This window comes from Scatophagus argus, chromosome 19, assembly GCF_020382885.2.
Source record: "Scatophagus argus isolate fScaArg1 chromosome 19, fScaArg1.pri, whole genome shotgun sequence".
NCBI classification, from domain to species: Eukaryota; Metazoa; Chordata; class Actinopteri; family Scatophagidae; genus Scatophagus; species Scatophagus argus.
Window position 1 is genome coordinate 6,126,258 of NC_058511.1, and position 27,319 is coordinate 6,153,576.

General features: G+C 43.2%; 1 protein-coding gene across 1 annotated transcript in view; it reads left to right on the plus strand.

The window, feature by feature from the left end:
• The window catches only part of fut8b (fucosyltransferase 8b (alpha (1,6) fucosyltransferase)), an 87,038-nt gene extending 65,022 nt beyond the window's left edge, over positions 1 to 22,016 (plus strand). Inside the window, exons 6-10 of the mRNA XM_046372286.1 lie at positions 4,001 to 4,238; positions 11,603 to 11,849; positions 18,846 to 19,022; positions 19,129 to 19,279; positions 20,200 to 22,016. Of these exons, the coding sequence (XP_046228242.1) occupies positions 4,001 to 4,238; positions 11,603 to 11,849; positions 18,846 to 19,022; positions 19,129 to 19,279; positions 20,200 to 20,538 (1,152 nt within the window). The 3' untranslated portion in view covers positions 20,539 to 22,016. The remainder of the gene's footprint in view (positions 1 to 4,000; positions 4,239 to 11,602; positions 11,850 to 18,845; positions 19,023 to 19,128; positions 19,280 to 20,199) is intronic.
• The last annotated feature ends 5,303 nt before the right edge of the window (positions 22,017 to 27,319 follow it).

Sequence of the window (27,319 nt, forward strand, 5' to 3'; positions counted from 1 at the left end):
CATTCCTGGTGCTGCCGGCTTCTCGGGTGTGGTGATGTGCTGCGGCACCGGGCGCAGTGCCGCGGCGCCGGGCCCTGCAGCATTAATGAGCCGGTGTGTTTGATGAAGAGGACCCAGTCAGTCTGGCTGGGCGGAGACAGCACCACTAACAGCTGCTGTCACCACCGCTGAGGGATCACACCGCTCCACCAGCTGCCGTCACTAATTCATCACACACACACACACACACACACGGAGTCGTGCACAGATGGATTCACCCACACCTCCACACCAGCAATCGGTGCACACACGCATACCAGCACACACTCAGCCGCGAGACTGATGCCAAGGCATTCCGTGTATGTGTGTGTGGGCACGTGTCTCTGTCTCTCTCACTCACACATCTATATGTTCACACACAGACAGACTCCTCCCTCCTATCCTGCTGTCTCTGCCACCCACAACAGCCTCTCCCTTCATTCCTGGTTTAACTAACTCCATCTCCGCGTCTGTTCCATCTGTCCACTCTCAACATTCAGTGAACATGGCTGGCGTCTTCAGAAGAATTTTTGTTAATCGTGCTTTTCAAATGTTTTTGCTCCACGAGCCTTTATATACTCGTATTAACTGGCAATGAGCAAGTTGACATGAGTGACATTTCTGCATCACTCAGCGGGTGGGTCTTGGGCCTTCAAGGCATCTATGATCAGCACTTTCATATTAGCAACAGAGCACATGACTGCATGCATGTGAAAGTCGTTGCTCACGAACCCGTGTCCGTAGAGTCATCACCTGACTCTGTAGTTCGCCTCAGCTTTGTGGAACTTCACAGCATCTTTCAGGTGATTCTTTTCTCCTCAGCTTTAATGTTTTGGTTCAGCATCACCCCCCTCGTCGCTTCTGAAAGCTTAAAAAGCAGTTCTACTCTGCCTGTGAGTCACCAAATGGCAGACAGACAAAGCTAGTGACTTTAAAGGAGCAGGTCTTGTTTAAGGGGCCAGATAAGTTGGTGCAGACCAAAACAGATTTTAAAAGACAGTGAACAGCTGGACACAAAGAGGTGGAGGTGTAAAAAGGCTGGTTTACAGCAGCGACAAACGGTGTTTGGTTTTAACGATGCCTGACAAAAATCTCTGTAAGACTGAAGCGCTGCTCGAGTCAAATTACTGACAGCTATTAGTGCAGGGTGCGGATTTTTTTTGTTTGTTTTTACTTGTCTTCTGTTTACAGCTGAAGCAAAGAAGTGTAGTGAGAGCATCCATCACACCGCATTGTTTTAGTACTGAAGACTAAAGAAGACCGGCGACATTGTGTTCTGACGCCGTGATAGTGAACCTATGATCAAATGCTGTTGTTGTATTCTGTATCATGTGAAATCTGCGCAGGCTTTTGTTGTCCACGTCTCAGTCTAATGCGTACGTGCATCTCTTTCCGTGAAGCCTTTGCGCACAGGCATACAGTTTGAATCTAGCAGTAGAAAAGGCAACTTCAGCAAGTAATGATATAGAGGCATTTAAAGAATGCATAGGATAAAACAGAACATTGCTGTGAAATTCTGCTGGCAGTAAAAGGCACAAAAACTGGGTTTGATAAAATAAAGTCTTGTTGAACTTGTAAAAAGTTCTTGTTTCTTCTTCTTGAGCGATTTTACGATAATAATATTTCATTTTTGTCATGGTGGAGCTCATTTACAGTTCAGTTACTGTGGATGTTGGTGCTCGCACTGGCTACCCAGTCACTGCAAATGACGCCCTGTTGCTTCTTCATGCATGAAAGGTGTCACAGGCTGTGCCCTGCAGGTGGTTTTCCTCGAAAGGCATGCATGTAGAAAATGCACCAATTTAAATGAGGTGGATAAACTGCAAATCTGCCAGCAGTGGATGGGAGCAAAACAGACATTTACTAACACAAAACCTTACTTTAGACTTTTTAAAATATGCGCAGCTTCCTTTCATCTTCCTTTCTGATTATGGGCATCACTTACTAATTATGTATCTCTCATATCCAGTTGTCCCACATTTCTGACATAAACAATATCACTGTGGTCTCCCTGAACTGATTCGCTCTGCCACTGCCTCTATGTTTCACGCTCTAAGAGCACACCATTTAAACAGGCACTTAACCTACAGTACAGAGCGGTACTCAGAGGCTGCTTTTGTGCATGCATATGCCGTCATTATCCTTGAATTGAGTCTCTCGGTGCTTCGGAGTCATTCCAGCCCCATCGTTTTCAACCAGAGAACCAGCGGTGGCCTCCACGCCACATCGCTCGTGTCAGACATTGATCTCATGCAGGCGTTGTGCGCTCAGATGAGCCAAGCACTGTCGAAAGAAATGCTTCACGCGTGTACTTTTGTAGTAGATTGTTAGTGCAGTAAGTTAGCATACACCTGTGGGGTTAGGAGTGAACCGGCAGCCTGTAGCTCCCGAGGAAAGACCTGTGTGGCTTGTCCTGTCAGCTCGATCGCTTCTGTACTCTGTTCATTTTATTGAACAGTAGTGGTGGTAATCAGTTTTCAGCACCTAAAGGAGCCTCTCCTCTCCGTTCTTATTTTCTCTCCTTGTCCCTCTTTTCCTGTCCTCTTTCTCATTTCATCTCCATTTGTTTTTGTAATCCTCTCATCTCTCTTCCTCTCTGCTTCCCTATCCTCTCTTTTTCCGCCTCCCTCTCTTCCTCTTCCTCTCCTGCTAGTGTGAGATAGGCAGCGTTAGCCGGTGGGTGCCGCGCGGCCTGATTACTGTGAACCATCCACAGCTGCAGCAGCCTAATGAGGAAAACACTCCCATCAGCCGGTAATTGCTGTTTAGGAAGCTGGTTGGCACGAGCATTGTGGAGTCGCTTAGACCGGCTGACAGGCGAATCACAAACCGCCCGGCGACTCATCGGCAACACAGCATGTGCCACTCTCTCTCTCTCTCTCTCTCTCTCTCTCTCTCTCTCTCTCTCTCTCTCTATTTTTTTAATGCTGAAAAGAGAATTCCTTGTTTCTTCCGCCAGTGCCTCTCATTTGGTATTCTTCCCCTCAGACTTTGTGTGATATTGAGGCTAGTTTATGAAATGGGGGCTATGAGGGAAGAAAGTGTGGCAGGAAAATAGGAAAGTGAGAGACAAAGTGTGAGGGGATGTGTGTAAAATAATTGAATAGAGAGTGAAATGGGTAAGAAGTAAAAAAGCGGGGCAGTGAAGAGTGAGGGAATGAGAGAATTGAGCAACAAAAAAGAGATAAAGGAGGAAGGGATATTAATACATCTAGTGATACTCTGTGTTGTATGTATTTGTTATTGTCAAAAATCCCCAGAATACACCAGACTCAACGAATGAGTCCATCTCGCAATACTCCCCTGTTCCCCCTTTGGCTCTCAGCCCCAAGCCTATGGGTTCCCACTGAAGACCTGAATCTTAAACACCTGGTCACATATATATAGTTTATTTTTGTTAAAGGCTCATTAATTGCCAAAACTCTGAAAACTCAAGCAAAAAAAAAGCTCAAGCAAAAGAAAATAGTGCATTTGACAATAGACTGTATGTTACGTGTGGGTTCCACTTCAAGAGACCTACCACAGCAATGCTCATTTCACACTTACGTCTCTTCTGTAGAGTTTGCACAGCAATGGTGAAGAGAAGCTGTGTCAGGCTTTTCAGTGCACAGACACACAGACAGACACACTTGTTGCCATAAAATATGAAAATATAGAAAATCACCAGTTTTATCCTTTAACAATAAGAGGTCATAAAAGGAGATGGAAAATGATAGTAAAAGAGGAATTTACAAGGTTATCAGGGAGAGAGAAATATGGGGAAAAAAAACCTGGCAGGTAAAGAGAAAAAGGCAAACCGAGAAATAGAGTGAACAGGTGTAAAATTAGAGCGAAGTGGAGTCTGAGACAGACAAGAATAGGGAACAAATAAAACAATATAAGCCATGTGTTATTACAAGTGAGAGAGCAGGGCTCTGAAAGATACAAGATGAAGGTCAAGCAATAAAAAATGTTGAAACATTCCTTCCTCTCCTCCTCCTAGAACCCCCCAGACTGCAGTAAGGCGAGAAAGCTGGTGTGTAACATCAATAAGGGCTGTGGTTATGGCTGCCAGCTCCACCATGTAGTCTACTGCTTCATGATTGCTTATGGCACCCAGCGCACGCTCATCCTGGAGTCTCACAACTGGCGCTACGCCCCCGGCGGATGGGAAACCGTCTTCCTGCCCGTCAGCAACACCTGCACTGATCGATCTGGTGCCACCACTGGACATTGGTCAGGTAGGTACACCCGCACCCACACACGCCTACTGGCATTATGAGTTACACACAGCTGAGTGGTTTCTTAATAATGAAACCCTCGCTTTTTATTTTGACTGTCCCAGCTGAAAGATCTGGTTTGCCAGACCCCTCTTTTGTGCTGCTACAGCGAAAACAAAGTGTGAATTCCCTGGCTAAGCAAGACTATGCAATTCTCGTTAAAGCATTTTGGCACCTTATGTAGTCGCAGCAGGTTATTTTTCAAAGCTTTCATCGCCAAAAATCTTTTGACTTGATTTTCAGTTAACAACCCTCTGACCTACAGCAAATTTCTGCTTGTAGTGTGTGATTGAGATCATAGTTGCAAGTGGAGGTGCAAGTGTTGTCCAATATTGGTTAACAGTCTCCCTGCACAGGTTTGATGCATCAGTTCCTGTGCACTGAGGTAATCTTTCATCCCAACCTGCCCACGATAACATAAACAAATTAAGCAGTTACAGCAAATGCGTGGTATCTTAACTTGCCGAGAGACAGAGAGTCTGTTGCAGCTCCAGGCTGAGCGAAGGCTCGTATATTTTCAGACTGAAAGGTTTCATCATGGAATGTAAACATTTCCATGATGAAAACCCACCTCGGCATCAATATTTAATCTATTGTCAGATGTGAAAATTATTCTTTTGTTAACACATGTAAGTGAAAAAACATATTTAGACTGACAGCATAGGCCCACTACTCCAGTCTCGAAGCAAGTCATGTGTATGAATCCATCTGATTTATTTTATGTAGAATTTTTATTTTATTTTTCCTAAAGAAATATTATGTATCTGCCAGTAGAGGCCTCAGAGGGGTGTAAACTAGCAGGTCATGTAGGCATGTAATTAGCCTTCAGACCAAACTTCATGGTACATACTTCATGTTCCCACGTCCCCGTCTTTGAGCCATGCTATAAATGCCCATTGGCCGAGCCTGTACCCATGCAGCCTGGTCAGGCTCAGTTCAGGAGTAACTTGAGGCTGTTGTCCTGTGTGCTCGCCAGGATCCATTGACCACTGGGACAACACAATCCTGGGAAAACAGGCTTTTCTACCAGAAAAGGAACCATAGCTACTGTAGTGCCACAGAGTGCTTTAGGCCAGTATGTCCTGAAATTTATATCACGGTTTAATTTGAAGCACAGATGGTAACATACAGGTTATTAATTTTTATAAAACTGAGGGAGTAAAGCACTGCATTGACTGGAATTCATTGTTGACTGGCCAAACAGATTTTTCTTACCAACCAAAAGCTATGCTTGTTGGGTATGGCTTTATTTTGACTTTCTGACCTAATTCTAGAACTTAAAGAAAAGGAAAACTGCAGTACGACAACTTGAAAATTATCTCGGAGATACCAGGGGGTGACATTGTGGATTTTTCTGGTGACAATTTTATTTGAATTTATAGGTTTTATTAAAATCTATCTAATCTATGATTTTAGGGTCTAATTTTTAATGATTAAAAAAAAAACCCTTAGGGTATATTCATAACATTTATACCATCCACCCCTACGGAGAGTGACAGTTAAAAGTAAATGGTTCTCTTGAACCAAGACACAGTCAAAGAGAACAATAGGGTTTCCTCTGTGTGACTAGGCTGTCTGTGCTCATTGGTCAAGCAACAGTTCAGAACCCTGATGGGTGTCTGAGTGGGGTCCGCTGCCTCGGAACATCATAGTTCTAGGGGATTTCAGTATGCACTTAAAGGGGTAAAGAAACCTGGAGGGAGTTGATTGGGAGGATTTGTCTGCCTGACAGTCAGTGAGTGCATCAGTTGGTTAATCAGAATCAGAATCAGAATCAGAATTCCTTTATTAATCCCTGGAGGGAAATTCTTGTTTCTACAGACAATTGCACATGCAGTATTCCCGACCAAGAAAGGAGAAAAGTGCAGAGTATATAAATAGGATAAACAAAAACTAAAATCTCAAGTACAGTAGTATTTACAAAAACTGTATTCAAAAATTTTTTAAGAAAATTTAAAAATACAGGTATGTGCAATGTGTAAAAGTAGCCAATATGTACATTGTATAAACAGTGAGTGTGTCCGTCACAGTGCTGAGTTTAACAGTTTGATGGCGACAGGCAGGAATGATTTCCTGTGTCGCTCTGTGGTGCATCGTGGCAGTATGAGTCTGTTGCTGAACGAGCTCCTGTAGCCGATCAGCACATTGTGGAGAGGGTGAGAGGGAAAGTCCAGTATCGTCCTTATTTTGGACAACATCCTCCTCTCAGACACCACTGTCAGAGAGTCCAGTTCCTCTCCCACAACATGGCTGGCCTTCTTGATGATTCTATTGAGTCTGTTGGTGTCCCTCACCCTCAGGCAGCTGCCCCAGCAGGCAACGGCATATGTGATGGCACTGGACACCACCGACTCGTAGAACATCCTCAGCATCGTCCTGCAGATGTTGAAGGACCTCAGCCGCCTCAGAAAGTAGAGGCAATCAGTCCACCACTGTTGTCCAGACTGAAATATCTTAACAATTATTAGATTGATTACCGTGATATTTTGTTCTGATATCCACGATCGTCTTAGGATGAATTCTACTGATTTTGGTGATTTCCTGACTTTGCATGTAGTGACACCAGCAGATCAAAGTTTTGACCTATCCAGTGAAATAGCTCAATATCTTCTGGATGGTTTTTCCCCAGATAGTGTATTTTTATGACTTTGGTGGTCCCCTTAATTTACCACTACCATGACTATGAGCTTCCCATTTGGTTTTTAATGAAATGTCTGAACAGTTATTGGGTCAGTTTGCCAAGAAATTTAGTACAGATATTCATGTTCCTCTCGGGATAAGTTGTTATAACTCTAGTGATCCAGCCCTTTGGAAATGTACCACAAAAACTTCACCACAAAATGAATGACATTCCCAATAGCACTAGCTGTACATCATGGTGAGTGCTGGTGAGGAGATGTTATGATAAAAAACACTCCAAACTAAGAGGTGGTGAACGTGGTAAAGGTTGTTCCTCTGCATGTTCCATCAGCATTTTTTATTTTGAGGATAATAGCATGCTGACAGTAGTATTCAAGCACTGCTGCATGCGGGGCTGCAGACTCTTTTTCTTGTTATTTATTCATGTTATTAGAATTCTGCTCAGTAATGGACTGTCCATAATGAACACCATGTTCACGCATAAGGTAGTTCATATGTATGCCTGGTACCAGAACACCTTAAATCAAAGATCGATGTGCTTGTTGGGAGGACATGGATCTACCTACTAATGCAAAGATGTAGCAGTAGATTCATTATGAATGAGATTACACAGAGGCATTAATTGAAACTGATAAGATAAATGAGTAATCCTACAGTATGTTTGCATGTGTTAAGCTGGCGGAGCCAAAGCATTTGTAACTGAAGATCGGCGACGATATAGAGGTTTTGCTATGAGACTGCGCCTGCCCCTCTCCCTCCTTGACTGATCAGTTTCTTTTTCATTGCTTTCTTGTTCTCATCGCTGCATCCTTTCGGCTCTTCATTTTTCTCCTATCGCTTCATTTGACTTCTGCTCTCCTGGGCTCTCCCTTCTTATCTCCTGCTCGCCCAGTGCCTCCCTTCTCTTATTCTGCTGCCTTTCATGTGTCCTTTTCCACTATCTAATGTCTGTCTCTGGTGACTGTCTCAGAGACAGCCTCCTATAGATCCATACATGCCGTCAGGCTGCTCGCAGCCAACAGCCAGCTCACAGCAATCTCCACTCCTCTCCTCAGACCTTTTAGCATTCCAAATTCTTGTTCATTAATGTTTTGCAATGTGGAGTATTTTCTGTTGACCAAGCCAGCTAACTATCTAGACATAGCTAATGTAAGCCTGTTGGTTACTTGGCTACAACTGTCATGTCTGTTGTATTAACAGAGCAGGCGAGAACATTCCTTGGGGCCCTGGACCACAAAGGGATGCCAAATCCTTGGATTAATAAGTAGATATACATTGAATATCTGATTAATTAGGGGGCTGTTTGTCCACCCCAGTACAAGTACAATATTTGAATGCAGCGAGTACTGATTTCTTGAAAACTTGAAATGGTGCCAATACAACCCCCTGAATATGTTATGTTATCACATAAAATAACCAGTGTTTGCAAGTAACTTGAGATGGTATAGGGATTGTGCATAATGCCTGGATGGTAGGGAACTTTGGACCTTCAGGACACTCAGGACCCTTTTCATCTCGTCTCTGCTGTATCATTTTGTGATGTAATTCTTCGAGGTCACCTGCACACAAACATGTGGTCACTACTTTTTTTTCCTGTTCTATACTGGGGAATTCTTTGTATAATTTACCTAAACTTGTGTTTATGTGGGAGATTGACTTTGTTAATATTTTATGTAGCAGCCCCACCAGATTGCACCTTTCCTCATTTATCTTTACATGGTTAGCTCATTTTCTCTTAAGTGGTTCTCCTAGGATGTGAGACATTTATAGAGAGTGAGAGGATGTGTGGTATATTCATCTGTGACAGGGGATTTCTCTCAGGAAAACATTTAGCTCAAGGGATAAAATCAAAGATAGTGATAAAGTCATTATGCAACCTGCAGATGTTCTTCCCACAAATGGCAAATTGGAAAACATTGTAAGAAAATCCACATAACATAAAGGATAACCCTTTATGATTTACATGGTGCCAGAAAAAGAGTCCAAAATAATTGAGATGGGAAAGCAAGTTGTATGTTGATTTTACAGGAAGGACTAAAGGATGGATAGTCTTTCTCATGGGAGTCGATAGTGGTTGCTAAGGCTGAATACAGTGCCCAAACTTTGGTTGATGTAACCATTGAATTTCGGTTACACTGGAAGGCTACACTGAGAAATATAAACATGTTTTCCAACAAAAACCCTTTTCTAATTTAACCAAAGAAACCAAAATTCTTAATAGATAGATTTGATTGTTTAAAAGCAGGCAGATGTACAAAAAACTTTGCCAAATTAAAGTTAAGAGTTACGACTGCGAATGTGAACAGACTCTAATGGCAGTTTTTAGTGCTTCACCATTTTATATTCTCTGCGCTACAGACACATTTCTGTCAGTACCAAAGGAAAGTTATGAGTTGGCAATACCCAGCCCTACTGTCTGTTTGGCCCACCGGTGCATGTTGCTGTTTTACTACAACTTTGATGTTCAATGGACAGCATGAGAAAGCAGTAGTACCATCTCACAGGCCCAGTATAACAGACAAAATTCCGAACACACAAAGGGGAAACCAGTCTTCTTGTGGAACAATGGCTCGTTGATCAAAGAGCTAATTTGCCAAAGAGAATGTATTCCTTTGAGGTTCTCTGTAGCAATATTACTGCCTTATGAGTGAGTCTGAGAGCAGCACAAGAAACATAATGTTCCCTGCCATGTAAAGACTGGAACAAGAGTTCTCAAAGTTCATAAACTCAGTCTCAAATGTATTATGAATGGAGAGGCGCCGTATTTTGTGTCTGGATGATGTCGCTCTTGGTTCTCCGGTTTCATAGCTGTGTTAATCTTTTGAAATATTTATTAGTCTCAGTATACATCATAGGCTTAAAATACAGTACGAATTCTGTGTTGATGCAGGCCTATATGCTTGAAGTCAAGATGCGTACAGGAAATCTTTGCAGAGTCTTTGGAGTTGTGATGAAATTTAGAAGAGCTTTGTGATCAAATTAAGTAGCTGTGGGAGGAAGACATGCTGCATATCTGTGCATTTGTGCCAAGAAGTGCAGCCCTCAAAACATGCCCATTCCCCCTTATATGAATCATGCCAGTGCTGTTATATAAGCAAAGACAGGCCTGGGAATATTTTTTCTGTTCAATATTTAATGCCTCTACCAATTTATATTCAGTTCATGCTTAGGCAAACACACACACACACACACACACACACACACACAAATCGAGGTCTCTATTTTAGCCCTTATTTTTAACATATTTTTGTGTACCTTTCTGTGAAAGGCCTTTTTTAATGACTCATTATGCCATTTATTTGGAAGTGTGTCATGGATATGTTTGCAGCCACATTAGGGCCTATTTGTGGCTTTTCACGAGCCCCCTTTAGCATGACAGCACACGGGCCTCAAACTTGTTTTTACCTAAATCGGGGGTTTAAACACGCGCACACACGGACCAAATAAAACTCTCCGTGGGTTTTAAGATGGAAAGAGAGTGAAGGTTTTGTCTGCCAGGCATATCCCTTCTGGTGAGATGAGATTAGCTAGTGCTGTGTGTGTGTGTGTGTGTGAGAATGCACCTTTCTTTTTATTATTGTTTTAGTCATTAGTTGTCACTGTTAGATCACCTACAGTTCATAAGACCCCTTTCATCTGTGTGCATTTCCATGCACATTTTTGTGGGTGGGTACATGTTTTAGCAGGCTTGGTTTGTACGTTTCCCAGCTTTGTTCACACATGCATTAATGTATCATGCACATGTGTGTGTGTCTTCCTGTATGGACAGCTGGGCTTAATGTCTGTAGAGATCTGGCAGTGCGCGTGGGCTTTCTGTTGCCCAGAGAGGCGACCTTCGCAATCAGCCATGCTCAACCCTCCACTCAGGGCTTCTGCCAAGTAACCTGAAGGAGCCAATGCTAGACCACCCCTCTCCAACATACACACACACACACGCAGCCCCAGCACACCCCATCCCACCTCCACCCTCCCTCTCCAATCCAGGTCCTTGGATCAGCCCCTGGCCCTTTACGGCCTTGATAGAAAGGAGCTTACCTTGGCCTTTAAGCAAGGACAGGCAAAGAGCAGCTGTCAATCACAACAGCTGGACTCACACAGGCTGTGGGATTTGGATTCATGCTGGAAAAAGAACAGCAATGAATATAATAGGCCTGAGAAATAATGCTACAAAATATCTTGTTGCGTCACTTCAGCCCCCCATGAAAGAACACAGCCCACTTATTCATTTGAACGAGTCCTTTCAACTGACAAAGAGCTGCATTGGTCTGTGCAGGCACATCTTAGATTACTTTATGACACCAACAGCTTTTTTTTCCTTCATTTACCTTGCAACAGTCCCAACAGTAGATGGACAGTCCCAACAACAGATGAAATAATTACTGTCACAAAAATGTCTCAGTATTATGACCCACTGTACAGTGCTTTGGTGTTTAAAATCAAGGATATATACTGTACCTCATAGCAGTCCTCCTGGATCATATGTCATGTCTCTCAATATTCTGACATCTTACAGGCAAAACAATTCATGAACAGACAAAACTAAATTAATCATAATAAACATACTTACAGCATTGGTTACAACCCTGAACTAGAGCTGCTGTATTAGACATGTTGGATAATTTAAAAAAAAAAAAAAAGAATGTTAAGCATCTTATACCCAACATGCTAATCTTTGAACCATCTAGGAGAAGCCCATGACAAGGACGTCCAGGTTGTGGAGTTGCCCATAGTGGACAGTCTCCACCCTCGGCCCCCCTACCTGCCTCTGGCGATCCCCGAAGACTTGGCCCCACGCCTGCACCGTCTGCACGGCGACCCCTCCGTCTGGTGGGTGTCCCAGTTTGTCAAGTACCTGGTGCGCCCACAGGCGTGGCTGGAGAAGGAGATCCAGCAGAGCACCGCCAGGCTGGGCTTCAAACACCCCATCATCGGGTAAGGACACTCAGCTATCACTTCTTTGTCTTCTCCTTTTTTTGTGCTTAAAACATTTCACTAATAATTATTTTGTTTCTGTAGCATATCTGCAATTAATGATTACAAAGTGCTTCACAATCAAAGCTAACGGAAAGCATAGGAAGAAGAAAACAAAGACATAGCCGTAAGGGCTGTGGTGGAATACAAACACTGCTTTGCTTGAGGTTAATACGAGGTTAATACAATAGTATTAAAAGTAACTTAATTTGATGGGAGTGTTTTGTTTGGTTAATTTTCTACCTTAATTTATTATTGGAAGGCTTTTGCATGTTCATTTACTTACTTATATTCATGCAAATCAACTTGTTTAAAGAAATTTCGTCGTTCTGTAGTCATCACTGTGTGCTGGTGATGATATGTCTGACTCTGTCTGGCTTCATGTATTAATGTCGCCACGAGATTTGATTAAGTCTGTAGTCCAATCCAAGTCCTTTAATACTGAGGATCCGTTGATGTCAAATCCTGATCTGATACCGCTGTTAAAGCGTTTAAAATGCTGAATTCTGAATAAATAGCAGACTGATTTTTAAAATCCGTCAAACCGAACAAGACAAAGGAAGAGAAGCTTATAATAGAGTTAATGAATACATTAAAAATGAGCATGCTGGCACCTTTTCTTTTATCTTTGTTAATTAATGGATAAGGTTGGCTGTGTTCTAGATTTGTCTTTGTTGCCAAAAAATCCTCTGAAAAAACTCAAAGTGATGATATCTTTCTAACAGTTAACATCTTGTGTGATTCGACATGCATTGGCTTGTTCCTCTGTGTCATTGAGCTCCACTGTGGTCAAAAAGCTATTAAAAACATATACATTAGCGACACTCTTTGACATTATGACAATGTCCGCAACATAACAAAATTCTCCAGGTTTCGGTCCAGCGGCTCCACCATAAGTAATCACAAGGGTCATTTGATATTCATTAAACTTGACTTAAACAGGGCACATGAGATGATACTAACTTTTCCAGGCTGCCACTGATTTCGGTCTTTGATATCATCTCGGCTTTGACTACTCAGCATTGTGTTGTCCCCAGAGATTCTGCTCTCACAGCTTGAAAATGACTTGGGACTTAACATAATTGGAAAAGTATTCATCAGTGTGAGGTGCTCAGTTCCCATGGGGGCCACCCCTTGTGGGAATGTATGCAGTCGCAATCCATAAGCCACTTTAGATGGCAGCTTCTAAGAAATGGGTTGATGTTGGTTTCACAGTTTATTTACTTGTTTGTTTTTCTCGTTTGTATCCCTGTCAGGCTCTCTGTCAGCGAGCGTTTCAAGTGCTGTCCGCCAGCCTCTTTTTTCTCTCCAAAATAATTTCGCCTGCCTCTGAGCGGCATTTCAAACCTGGATCAAAAACTTTGCACATAATTCCCCTCATCTGGTTTAACCTACTTGGTCTACAAGGTGGGAGAGAATTTACCATATTAGGACAGTGCTTTTGATGACTGATAAGCAGTCGGTTAAGGGAAAGTATGTGAAATGACTTTCAGCTACTTTGCTGAGATTGTCTAAAGTTTTTGCACCATCTCATGAGGTTGATTCCACCCGCCTGGTAAGGGAAGCTGTTTAAAACAAATGCTAAGAGTTACATTTTCATAGTTTGTGGATGAGCCAGGTTTAGCGCTTTTGTTCCTTTCTAATCTCTCACATCTATATGTTCATAGTCTCTTAGCCAGCTTCTCGCCCTTCATAGCTCCTCTTTTTCTCACCTTCTTCTTAACATTTGGCTGCGAGCGATCGTCGTCGTTCTTCCTCGCTGTTCCTGTCCTGCTCTGCTCAGCTCTCACTCCTTCTTGTTACACTTTCTCTCCTTTTTTTTCTCTCTCTCTCTGTTTTTTCTCAGATGATCTTCTCTTTGGTTTTTACCTTTCTGCCTTTCATCACCGACGCAGCTGTCGTCTCTTTCTCCAAGCCCCCTTTGACTCATTTTTCATAGAGTTTTTTTATTGTCTGTGACTCATACCAACTTTTTCAGTCTCCCTGTCCTCTCACACACTCTTGTTTGTGATCGTTGCTCCATCTTCATTTGCTCATCCCACTTAGAGATTTTTTTTTTTATATTTCACACTAACCTCTCCCTCATGTTCCCCGGGCGCACATCCCTACCCACAATTCTCTTCCTCTCATTGTGTTACTCACCTGTCTTTCAGTATTCTTTGTGTTCACCCCCTCCAACTCCCGTATATCACCACCCTTTTACTCCCTGATATCACTCGGGAAAGCATTATTGAAACAATGTGCTGTGTAGAACAAAGTTTTTCTCCCTCTTTTCCCTTCCCTCCTCAGCTCCTCATACAGCCACTCTGCACAGCAAAGTGCCTGCATGCTTCTATCAGCACTGTGGAGGAAGTGTGTGTGTGTGTGTGTGTGTGTGTGTGTGTGTGTGTGTGTAGAAAACTGAGGAGGAGTGAATGTGAGATGTAAAAGTAGAGTTGAAAGAGGTCCATAGTATCAGTTCAAGAAAGAAGCTCAAGGGCGGCAGCAGAGGGAGCTGCAGGGGCTGATGGAGAGAGAACCAAGAGGGACAGGAAGGCAGCTTGTCCCCAGAGCACCCAACAACCGCCAGCCGACCCCCACTTGCCTCAGTCGCCACCACCACCACCACTACCACCACCGCTCTCCCCCTGCTGCTCCCTTAGGACGTGAGCTGCCGGAAGGCTGCAAGCCACAGACTAAAAGCAGCTATCAGCACAGCTCCATCCTGCCAGCATTTAATGGTTCTTAATGGTAGAAAAGATAGTCAGAGAGAGAGAGAAAGTGGGGTTAGTGCTTCTATTGCAGACACCAGAGCAACCTTATTGCCATGGCAATGCAGTTACCAAGAGGTGGATTCACTGCATCTATCTTTAATTATATCTTGCATCAGATAAATATGTTTTGTAATCACAGCATCAGTGAGCGCAAAAATGTCTTATTAAAATGTCTTGTCTTGTCGTAATCATTAATATAATAATAATAATCTTAATAATTATTATTTCCCCCCTTTTTACTTACTCTCTATTAATAAGGAGAAATGACAATAATAATTTTCTAAGCTGTTGCTCTTTGTATTAGAGCCTAATTTACAGTAAACCACAGTGGCTGACATGCCGCAGCAGGAAACAGAACAAATATGGGTGCATGGGGACAAAATGGATGACAAATTGTTTTAAAGTGATACTACTGCCACTTAACGAAGAAAATCCAGGCAATTTTTAAAATCAGTAATGAGTATTATTCATGAAGCCGTTTCTTGGTAATAAAAGTGAATTACGATACTAGTGCCATTTCCATGACCCTTAAATTGATATGACACCAGTAGAGCACCTCATTTGGTACTTTTTTCCCCCACTTCATTTGACACCCATCATGTGAATGGAAGCGTTCAGTTCTTCTGCGTTTTATGCATCTGTTTTTATCAGACCCCGCAGGCTCTGAGAGTTGCTCACACCACAGACTGTATGGGTTGTGGCTGCTGCTGTCACTTGCCGCAGTGAAGACATACTGCACTCTTAAACATGTTTGTGGGGTGTAAAGTAAATTATACGACTGCACTTTAAATGATATGACCTCACAGGAGGCTACAGTATTTTTGCTACCCTTCTACTTTTTCAGTTCGGCACACTGGCTCAGGCTGCGTTTGACAGCTATAGGAGCACCATCAGACTGCGCTGATGATGATGATCCCACGATAAACAGCAGAGTTACTGCTATGTACTGACACTCCCCCACAGATGCACACACACGCACACACACACACAGCAGAGACAGCCTCTCAGTCTTTTTTAGCCGCTCGCTACACAGCTACCACACAGGTACCATAAAGAGACAGGATGAGCTTCTGACACGTCAAAGCCCTAGCGGACTTTGTGTTTCTAACGCATGTATGCCAAGTCTGACAGCAGCTCCTCACGGCTGGTTAGCTGTGACTGCTAGCTGCACTGAGCAGCGGTCAGTCTTTCACACTGTCCCGTGTGTCGGCGTCTCCTCTCCTCCCACATCACTCACTACATTTCCACAAGGCCACGCCCCTTACAGCGGCTGACCTGTGCTGTCCTCAGCTTGCTGTGGTTGTTTAAGAGTTCTGTTTTGGCTCTGGTTTGGTCTCCTGTAGAAAATATCTGAGACTTTACAGCAAGTATAGCTGTAATATGGTATGGGCTGTTTTCCAGAAGGTTCAGTTAGAAAGTTGCCCAGAGTTGCTGTATTCCTTGTCATAGGCAGCTGAGAATCAGCACTTGCTGTGTCTAGTGTGGGTGTGTTTGATGTCTTTAATATATGCTTTTACGCCCACCACGAGGATTGTCCTGCCTTGTCAGTGCCATATGAATAGAAAGAAATGAATTGAATTATTGTGGCACTAGTGTGGGAGGGTGCTGGGGTGAGGGGTGACTTAAGAAATGCATCAGTGGAGCCTCTGCTGCTCTGACGGAGAGAGAAAAGGGCAAGACAAAAAGAGGGTTCACAGGAACAAAAAACCGTCGACATGAAAGAAGCGAGGGAGCAGGAGAGAGGGACCCTGACAAAGGCTGGAAAAGCTTGGAGTCGAGACCTCTGTCTGATCAGAGAGACGAAGCCGAATGAAAGACTCCGACGCCCCTGTCACCCACTTGCTCTCACTCCATTCTCTGTTTTTTATTTGCCGCGTAAATAAAGGGTCTGTTTCTCCGGTGAGCATCTCTGATTGATCACTGGCAAGTGGTAGAAATTAGGTACAGCCTGTTTATTCTCCTTCTCTGAACCTCTAACTCTTTCTTTTGTACTTTCTCTCCCACTACCTCATTCCCGCAAAAGAGTTAGAGGCAGCCTTTAGGTCAGAGAAGCTGTTTGAAGCTCGAAAGCAACTGGGAAATCCAGGATGGGCAAAGTTAAAGACAAATACTCTTCTTAAAAAAGACTCCTGACCCCAGAAGGTCCAGTGGACCTGCTTCCTTGGTCAGCAGTGGACTCATGGTTGTACTGTGTAGCTCCCAGATTGAACTACATGAATGTGGAGAAATGGGGTGGAGGTGGGGGTGGATGTACATGTTCGTTCAATTTTCCCTCAATAAGTGAAGGTTGAAAAATGTATTTTTTCCTCTCAGATTTTCAAATTTAATTTGCTTCCCAAGGCCAGAAGTCACAATGCAGATGTGGCTGGGTAGGTTTGTAACTGAATAGCTGTGGATGGAATAAAATTGTGTTTGGGCGTCCATCAATTTGAAGGATGCCTCTGTGTCAGGAGAGGAAATATTCCCGTTCTCGTCCATCCTTTATTATGTTTACAAGCCGTGCTCTTTTTCTCATATGTAAAGCTGGTGACAACACTCTCTTTGTCCTGGGAGTGATGACAAGGACAATGGAAAAAAAAAAAAACACTCAACGTTTTCTTGGTTATTTCAGGCTTTCTCAAACTTCCCATCTCTGTCACCGTTTGACTTTCCTTTTTTCCCTAGCCTTTTGTCCCATCGCGCTTTTTGTCTGTATTTATACCAACAATTGAACAGTCGATTTGAAGTGCGAAGAAAGCGAGAAGAGCCACTTTTGTGAGCAAGTATTTTAAAATGCTACAACACATGAATACACGTCGATGAAGAAACAGACTGTGGAGTTAAAACGAGGTCCTATCAACAACAGTGAAAAACCCGGTGAAAGAAATTGGAAGCTTAGCATTAATAATCTGTGAAGATTTAAATTGGAACAGTTTGCTGTTTAAGTGTTAACTATAATGCGCAATAATGCCTCTAACAAGCTGGAATTAACAGGTGTTGTTTTCGCAAAACTGTTCTTAAACCCTGAAGAGAAAAATGGGTTCCCAAGAATTTCAGAGCCCAGTTGGAAGCCATTGTGGTTCAAAAATGATCTCAGGTCACTTATACTTTTCTGGACTGAAATTATAAAACAACTATTAGTCAGAAGGTACTGTGTTTCTCTATTTTTTAATTTAGCATTCTCCTCTTTTGTGCAACGCTGTGGGAACGTCAGCTAAACAGAAGTTTTAATCTTTTCATTGTTCTTTCGTTGTTCATAATACTCTTGGTGTCTAAATGATACAGATTTTCATCTGTATTAAAACAGTCAGTAAGGAGCGAACAACACGAACAGCTGCGTGCATCAGAGGTCTTCAGTGTTATTGATTTATCCGCAGTGATTTTCCTTCACCTTGTTTTCCTTAATTATGATTCATTTGTAGATCGTCCACTCTTTGGTGCTTTGCTTTAGGACAGCCTGTAACACTGTGGTAGAGCACATCCTTTGTGTCTGAGAAAAGGTTTTCTTTTTTGTCCTCTTTCCTGAATATGTCTAAACACTGAAATTTGCTCGGGAGAAGCAGACAAGACACCTTTTTTTATTTTATTTTTTTTTTATTATTATTTTTTCTCTGGATATCTCACTTTGTAATTCATGCTTGGAATGGGTGTGCGGCTCAGCATTAAAGCAGCTTACACATAAAGCGCACTGGTGGCTCCAAAGCTGTTTTGCTTTACAGCACAAACAAACCTTGTTTTGTGGTGTAAAAGGAAGTTTTTGGAAATGGAAGACCCGCGGTGCAGTAACTGTAAGGCGTCTGTCCATCATAATGGAGAAATGTTTGCTTGTGGTCACCAGCGTTGAAGTTCGAAGATGTTTTGGTGCCTCCTTGGCGACACAGCGCAGCTCACCACCTGCCACTGATTTCTCAAAGTGTTCAGCACATCAGGGATTTTCATTACCTTGAAACTGTGTTTTGTAAGACCCATGTTTCTCCAACCATTCAAACACATCAGCTAAGTGCCTGAGTGCATTATATTAAACATTCAAGTGTGAGGGCTTGAGGGCCACCGCCATAACTTTGTCAATACTCCCCAATAGCTTCGAGTACACATCTTCAAAATTCAACGCTGACTTCATCAAAAATGATATGAAACCAAACATAAAAAACCTGAGAAATGGAATGAACAGTAGGTGTAAGGTACGAGTCTGTAACGCTGTCTTTGTACCCACGTCTGTCTGTAGAGTCCATGTGAGGAGGACAGACAAAGTTGGGACGGAGGCGGCTTTCCACCCCATCGAGGAGTACATGCTGCATGTGGAGGAGCAGTTCCAGCTTCTGGCCAGACGCATGCACGTGGACAAGAAACGAGTTTACCTGGCCACTGACGATCCCTCCCTGCTGCAGGAAGCCAAGACAAAGTCAGTGTCTAGAACTGTGTGTGTGCGTGTGTGTGTGAGAGAGAGAGAGAGAAAGTTTTTATCCATTAATTTTCACCTCCTTGTATCTTACGACCGTCCCTTCCAGGTATCCAGACTACGAGTTCATCAGTGATAACTCCATCTCGTGGTCGGCAGGCCTTCACAACCGCTACACTGAGAACTCTCTGAGAGGGGTCATCCTGGACATCCACTTCCTGTCTCAGACTGACTTCTTGGTCTGCACCTTCTCCTCGCAGGTGCGTCCACTCTCCTCAGTCCACATTTAGAGACGGCGTGTGGCAAGTGGGATTCTTGGCTGTTTTTGCATGAAAACTTTTTTGTTGTTGAAAAATTATTATTAATAATATTAATAATAATGAGATACTAAAGAATTAAGACTTCATTTACAGTTAAGGAAAAGATGAGAAATACGTCACAGAGATAAATCTTGCTTTAATAGCACACCTTTGATAGCAGATAGAGAATTACAAATAGAAATCAATCAGATAAAAACAAAAATACTTTGATTATGTTCTGAGTTGTTAATAGGATTTAAGAAAACAAATTCAGGTCAAACTCATGACAGCTTTGGTGCTAAAATATCCTTTTAGAGCCGTGGAAAAGACAATAATCACCTGATGTTTCCGGTTTGTCACAAGCCAAAGCAGAACCACTCTGATAATCACAATTATGTGACTGTCAACAACCTCATGGTCCCATTTACACTCACACGTTTCAAAGCACCGAAACAATTATTACCGCTTTGACGTTACAGTGGCATTTGTCGTCCGTTATTCTGATCATCTGTACCTCAGAGTGAACGAGCTTCCTGCCAACTTAAAAAATAATGTGTGAGCCACATAATTCCTATTCACACTCTGGGCTCTTTAGTCCACTTCAAAGATCTCACTGCAATGAGTCACTTAGCACATTTTATCCCTCTTTCACCAGGAGTGAAACAAAATTTATACATCTTACAGTGAGAAGTCCTTTTGTTCCTTTTAACGGCGTCTGCTCTTGACTTTGTTATCTCGACAAATACGCTACTAAGTCAGGGCTGCCCGAAGTCAGGACGATGGGCCAAAGTTGGCCTGTCATGAGGTTCAGTGTGGCCCGCCAGGTGTTTGAAGCCAACAAAAGTGAATGAAAATAATCCCCAGTTCTGTCTCTGTCTCAGGTCTGCCGTGTGGCCTACGAAATCATGCAGGTGCTTCATCCGGACGCCTCCTCTTTCTTCTACTCCCTGGATGACATCTACTACTTTGGAGGTCAAAATGCCCACAACCAGATCGCCATCTACCCCCACCAGCCGCGCAACAGCGAGGACATTCCCCTGGAGCCCGGCGACGTGATCGGCGTGGCCGGGAACCACTGGGACGGATACTCCAAAGGCATCAACCGCAAACTGGGTCGCACCGGCCTCTACCCTTCCTACAAGGTCAAAGAGAAAATCGAGACCGTGAAGTACCCGACATACCCCGAGGCAGACAAACTGCTCAACTCTCAAAAGAAGTAAAGGAAGAAATGAAAAAAAATAAAAGAAGAGAAGGAGTGAGGAGAAACACGCAGACTCCGATTCCTGAGAAGGAGGCTGCTTTTGTACAGAAGAGAGGGGCGTACTTAGTGCGCTAAGCTGAGAAGAAAAGAAAAAAGCCTGTACCCAGGGGTGATGGGAATGAAAATGCACTCTGTGTGTTTATGTGAGAGCGCGCAAGCGTGTGTGTGTGTGTGTGTGTGTGTGTGTGTGTGTGTGTGTGTACGTATGCGCACACTTGTGTAAATGCCCGTGCATATGTCAGGTCATGGAAGACTTGCACCCTACCACCCCCACCCTCCCCCCACCCCCCAATGCCCTGACGTTGGGTCTGTAGACATGTAGAACATTGATTTTAAATAAAGCAAGAAAACACTTCAAATTCACAGACCAGGCTCGCTCTCCAGAGACAGGACTGGGACTACTGTAAGACTGGCACACCCCAGACTTTGGTTCGAATCAATGACTGAAAAAAAAACAAAACAAAAAAAATAAATAAACTGGAAAAAAGTGTTTTGATTTTTATTTAATTCTTTTCAGTGGTTTTGACTCTAATCTTGCCTTTTCCCCCTTTTTTCTCCTTTTTTTTTGTTTTCTGAATGTACTGTATCCTCTTCTTGCCATGCTCACCGCTGCCCTTCCCCCAACACCTCCTCCTGCTGCTCCACTCACTGTGCTTCCTCCATCTTGTCTCTACACGTGCAATTAATTTTAAAATACCATATTGTGCTTTTATTGACTATTTTTAACGGTCTTAATTTTGCGTGTGTGGGGCTTGTGCGTTGTATACTGTACAGTGTGTGCGTGTGTGTGTGTGTGTGTGAGTGGATGGATGTGTAAATGTGGGTGTGATCAGACATGCCTGTGTGTGTATGTGTGTGTGCTGTGTGAAGTCCAAGGGGCCATGTCTCGACCTCATGCCTGGTTACTGGTGAGCAGTGTGTGTTTTTTTTATTTCTGGCTTTTCCTCCCGGATGAATCGTGTTGGTGAGGTCAGTGGGAGACCGCCGGTGGCGGTGGCGGGGGGTGGGGACTGTCCTCAGCTGCCTCCTGCCTCCCCAGCACTTTGAACAATAGTGAACTCCTGTCACTCTACAATGGTAAGATTAATGTGGAGTGTGGTGAACTCATGGTGCACGCACACACGCCGCAGACACAGCAGCCGTCCCGAGGCTCACCAAAAGAAGCACTCCACTGAGAATAATGTCCTCTTTTTTGGCATCTCTGCTGTCTTTTCTGTCCATTTGTTTGTTTGGTTGGTTTTTTTTTTGTTTTGTTTTTATTTACTTTTAACATCGCTCTTTTAAAATAAATGAGGAAAAAAAATATGCCTATGTTTAAAAATGATATTGCTATGTCATATCAAACTCAGAGTCCCCGTCATGAAGGCTTTTTTTCATAACTTATGTTCTTGGGCATTGTCTTTGATAACCACAGATCGAATAAACTTGAGAAACCAACACGGCTTTTTATTTAATTCCACCCACCCCACCCACACCCACACCCTCACACCCACCCACCCTCCTTTTTGGTCCCTTTCTGTTCACCACCTGCTCCTCCATCTCTTAACGGGTGACACCTGCTCGTTCAATCAAGCTGCTCTTGCCTCAACTACATTACGTACATTCCAAACTGAAAATCAAGGCTTTTATTTTTATTTTTTTATTTTTTTTCGTATTTGAAGTGTTCATTTCCTGAAGGGCATCCATCTATTTTTGAAGAGTAAAAGTCATTACCTTAAGTTCATCTTTTGATATCTCCATGAAAAAAAAAGAGGACCCTGCATCTAAAATTGATATCATTTTTACACCCCGGGATGAGAGTTCCCACCTCCCACCTTCACATGGTACCAGTCGTTTGTTTTATAAATCATTCAATAAGAGTGTGTATCCATTTTCAAGTCTTTTCAGAGGCAAAAAAAACCCCCTCTTAAATCTGTCTTTGATTTACATTTCAAACTGAAGAGCAAGATCAGTGCCTTCAACAGAGATGTTCCCGTCCTTCATTTGAATATTCCTAGTGACAGCTACATGGCATTTCTGCCCCAAATACCAAACATCTCTCCCCATGGAGCCAGGTATGTCATTAAAGCAAGCAGAGGACTTCCTGCTCTCGTCTGGTGTCCCACTTCCTACTTCCTGCATGTCTAAATCGTTTACAATCTTGTTCTCTGTGTCTTATTTATGGGCTGTCTTGTTACTTTCTTACTGAGGGGGCTCTGGGAGTTTCATTACAGATCCCTCTTTAATTTCAACGTTGATCTGCATGCTTCATTGGACACCCATAAGGAAAGCTGCGGCACTGGTAGCCGAGATGAGTGTTTCAGTGTGTGTGAGGGAGAGTAATAGCTTTATTGCTATTTTTTTTTTCCCTCTGTCTGACAACAATCTGCAACCAATTTAGCTCATGTTGATAAAGCGCTCACAATGCACATGCAGCATGCAGCAGTTCACTGAACATCTCTTTTCACTGGGATAGAGTCCCTCGTGGGCTTTATAAATGCACACGCTAACTGGAGGGCACTTTAATTAAAATACACTCGTTGCTGTCACAGCGGCCTGTAACAGTCGTTTAAGAGAGACGTTAGTTCAGTTAATTATTCTGTTAATTGGACTCTGCTCCTGATAGGGAGCAGTCAAGGTTTTAGCAGGCAGGTTTCTTTGTGGTTCTAATTGTCGTGGGGGACGTTGAGAGCAAAGAAAGGCCACTTGCAGCCCTCCCACATCAAGGAGGGTCTTGAAAGGGGAAACTGGACAATCTGAGTGCCTCATCCAGTTCCAAATGAAGGAGTGTCAGAAGGTTTGATTTTTCCACCGCTTTGCTTTAAAGGATATTGTGATAGTCCTAATCACACAGCCACGGTTTAGGCTTATACCGAGTTATCTGTTGCTCCTCAGGTGAGGTGGTCCGGTTTTACACAAACATTAAACTTTTTTAACACAAGAATACAGAGTGAAAACAGGCGATTGACTCCTTTCTCACTGCCCGTAGTCAAATTTGCAATAACTTCTTCTTTTAACTTTTTTTTTGTGGTGGTGTGTCATGTTTGAGTTCATGAACTTCCTGTGAAATGTGACAGTGAAAACAGCATGCAGGAAATGACAACGTTGCTGTGGTTACTTTTCTAATCTTACACTCAAGTCTCTCTCTTAAACCCGACGCCGACTGAACGATGCAGTGCTGCTCGAGTGGTGACGGATGGAAAACTGTTCACGCGCTAACGTCTGGAACTTCAACAAAAAATGAGTGTCATCTCCGAGTCATTAGAAGTTATCCTCTTTGGACCTTGAATATCTTTAGCAAATGTCATAGTCATCGATCCAGTAGTTGAAATATTTCACTCTGAACCACAAATGTCAGCCTCATGGTGGCCCCGATGATAAAGCTATTGGGATCCCTCTTCCAGGCCCCCTGAGTGTCTATGAAATTTCACAGCCATCCATGTCATAATTATTGAGACGTTTCAGGACTGACTTGCACAATGCTGTGCAGAAAGACTGGCTGAACAGACTCTGGAAGATACACGCTCGGTTTGAGTAAATCAGACTGCTGAAGCCTCTCTAAATTTGGTTCTGTTGAATCTGAAAGTTTTGGGTACACCTTTGGATTTTGTCCAGCAGCTCTTACGCTGTGATCACCTCAGGAAGGAGTCACATCATGGCCAGGGACGGTGACTAAATAAGCGTTTTAAGACAAACTAGAAAAACTGTGAACTTGTCCTTTAGTGAACACGGGCCAAGATTTCAATGTGGCTGTGCAACTCTGATGGAATTCACATTATATAGAGATAAGTGGGTGCGCCATCGCCTTGTGGAATTCTAATCTTGTAAAGGGCAGCTGAATTAATTCTGACTGACTCATGAAAAAGGGAGAGGAAATGGAAATGATTATTGTAGTCTTGGCCGGCTCCAGTCAGTATTCTGTTGGCACAGCGGTAACGAGTGAAGTCTGCCCTACGGTACCTGGCCCACATCAAAGCTGAGGAACAGGAGACTGTCAGGTTTTCCCGAGCCAGAGAAGATTGTAGGGTGTCAGTCTGTCTCCTCCTCACCTTAAATCAACTCAGCAATCGGTTGCGCTTCGACTTTGTATTTTTTAATTCCACCTGTTGTCTCGATGCTTGATTCTATAACCCTGATTCTTGGCACAGAGCAGGGCCAGTGTAAGTCAGTGAGGAGTGCATCATCACACATGAGCAACAAAGGCATTTGGTTTGGCACACGTAATGCACTTAACTGTGATCCCTGCTGTGAATCCAGTAAATCAGTGTTTGTAATGGAGTGCTGACACACTGGAGAGCTGCTTCGTTACCGGGAAAACAGACATCTCTTCAAACAATGCAAAAACATTTTGCTACCACATTCCCTGTGTTTATGAATGAATTTAGGAACTTGCATTTTCTTCTTTAACGCGGAGGTGGGGGTCCGTCCGGATTAAAATTCAATTGTTTGACCCTTGTAGTTAATTTGAAGGTAAAGATTGCAAAGATTTATTATGCTGTCAGACAGCCAGGCTGCTTTGACTGATTGATCATATTTTTCACTTGTACACACTTGGCATGCTTTGTGCCTAGATTATTTTTACTCAAAGACAAAAAGGATGAGAATCCAATCTGTCATGTATTTATTTAACAGCAGTCCACAACACTTTCATATTGCTACTATCCTGCTTGCATAACAGCGGACAATTAAATTAAATTACATTTTGAGCTACTAATTAAGGGCAGATTTAATTCAGGTAGAGAGTGCTGTGCTCAGTTTCATGTTTCATGAGTTGCAAGAGTTGAGCTGCTGACAGTTTGATGAAGACCACAGCCGGTCTGAGAGCTCTGCGATGCCACACAGATAATGGAGCTGCAGTCACTCGACTCTCTGCAGCTTCCTTTGTTGTACAACAGACAGAGCGCTTTGTATTACCAGCCTGATGAAGACCAGGCATATCATTAGCACTCTGACAATGATGTCATAACAGTGCATGTTCATTCGTGGTAAAGACGGCAGAGGATGTAACATCGTGACAGCACACGACAACGTCTTGAAGGATAATTGTGGTACATTTACGAAATGTAGGTCTTATTTTCATAGTTTTGGTCATCATTCGTATCAGTAATTGTTGAGATCGGGGAACGTGTCAGACAGGGAAGAAACACGAGCAATCAGACAGATTATCCATGTTTTCAATATATGGAATAATTCCATTTTAAAATATCTAAAACTACCAGGCCTACCAGTTTGTGCTCAGTTAAAACTAAGGATGCTGTCATTATGTGGGTTATAGGTAGCATTACTGTACCTCAGCATGTTAGAAGAAGTATCTATGTTAATTAATCACTTATTTAATGCAGCACCACTCTCTGTGTAGTTGCAGCAAGGCTTACCCAGACAGACCAGATGAGGTTTCCATTTTTTGTTTTAATTTCCATGCTCATTCACTCCTTCTCTCATGCAGTCTCTATTCTCTCTTGTAATTTTCTATCTTAAGGATAGTGTGTCGGGAGGATAAACAAGGGGAGATCACACCTGACCTAAAACTTACATGATTTGTGTGTGCGAAGCCAAAAATAAACTAATGAGACCCCCTGACTAACTTAATTGTCTAGTGTGGACAATTACTCTCTTTGTAATTAGCAACCGACGCTGTTGCTGGTTTTATTCACAATCTGTCAGCATGTCCCGTGTTTCCTGCCCCGCTGGACTTTGCTGTCACACTGTTGCTGTTTTCCCAATTACTTTAGTGATTAAAATGTTCTCCAAATGATGCTCAAAGCTCAAAAAATAAGATCCAATTGTAAGAAACCACAGCATTCCTAGAAAAGGCAGTCTTTGATCCCATAACTCAGCACTGATAGTGATGTCACACTTTACTGTAGCCTAATGGGCTTCGTGTCGATGGGACGTACAGCACCAAGACTAATGTTGCTGCTGTAAAATCCTCCACCCCTCTGTGAAGCCTGCTGCAGCAGCGGTGGAGAGGAAACTCCACGGCTCCAGCTCCAGACCCACCCCGCCCCTCACCACCGCGCCTCCCCCTGCTGCTGCCTGCAGGGTTCAGCCCGCTGTGATGACCATTAGCGTCTGGCTGAGGCTGCAGGAGATAACAGGTGATTTAAGGCCCTGTACCTCAACGCAGCCAGAGAGAAATGGCCGGCTGCTGCTTATCTCCCTCTCCGCCATACTCCACACACTTTTACATTAGGCTCCCCTATTCAAAGCCATCTGTCTTCCCAGTCAGGGTTTGATAAAACCGCCTGCGTACCTCACAAAAGGGGAGGAGCGGGAGACTGAGGACATACACTCAGCCTGCATACTTATACGCAGCAATTCATAGGATCCCGGTGCAAGTCGACAGCACCACAGCGGCTGAATACTTTATCCATGCTGACTTAGAGCCTGGGGCGACACAGTGGGACCCAACAACAATAGCTGAGCGCAGCACACAAAAGATACTGTACCTGGTTGTAAAAAAGGAGACCTGAATGTGTAACATCACCCCTGGCCTAATTGCAAATCAATGGACTTGGCGAGATGAATGTGGTGGGGATAATAATCGCCTGGGCTGCAGTACATCAACCATTCATGCACAATGTCAAACACTAATCACAGTAGGTGCACTAATAAAAGCTCTGGAGACGCTATCATTCCTCTACAGAACAATAAACAAAACAAAAAAAACATTATATGTCATTGAGTGCTTTCTACCTCTGAGCGGGGCAACGACAATGACAGAAATATTGTTCCTACTGATTGCTCGAAAGGCTTTGGCA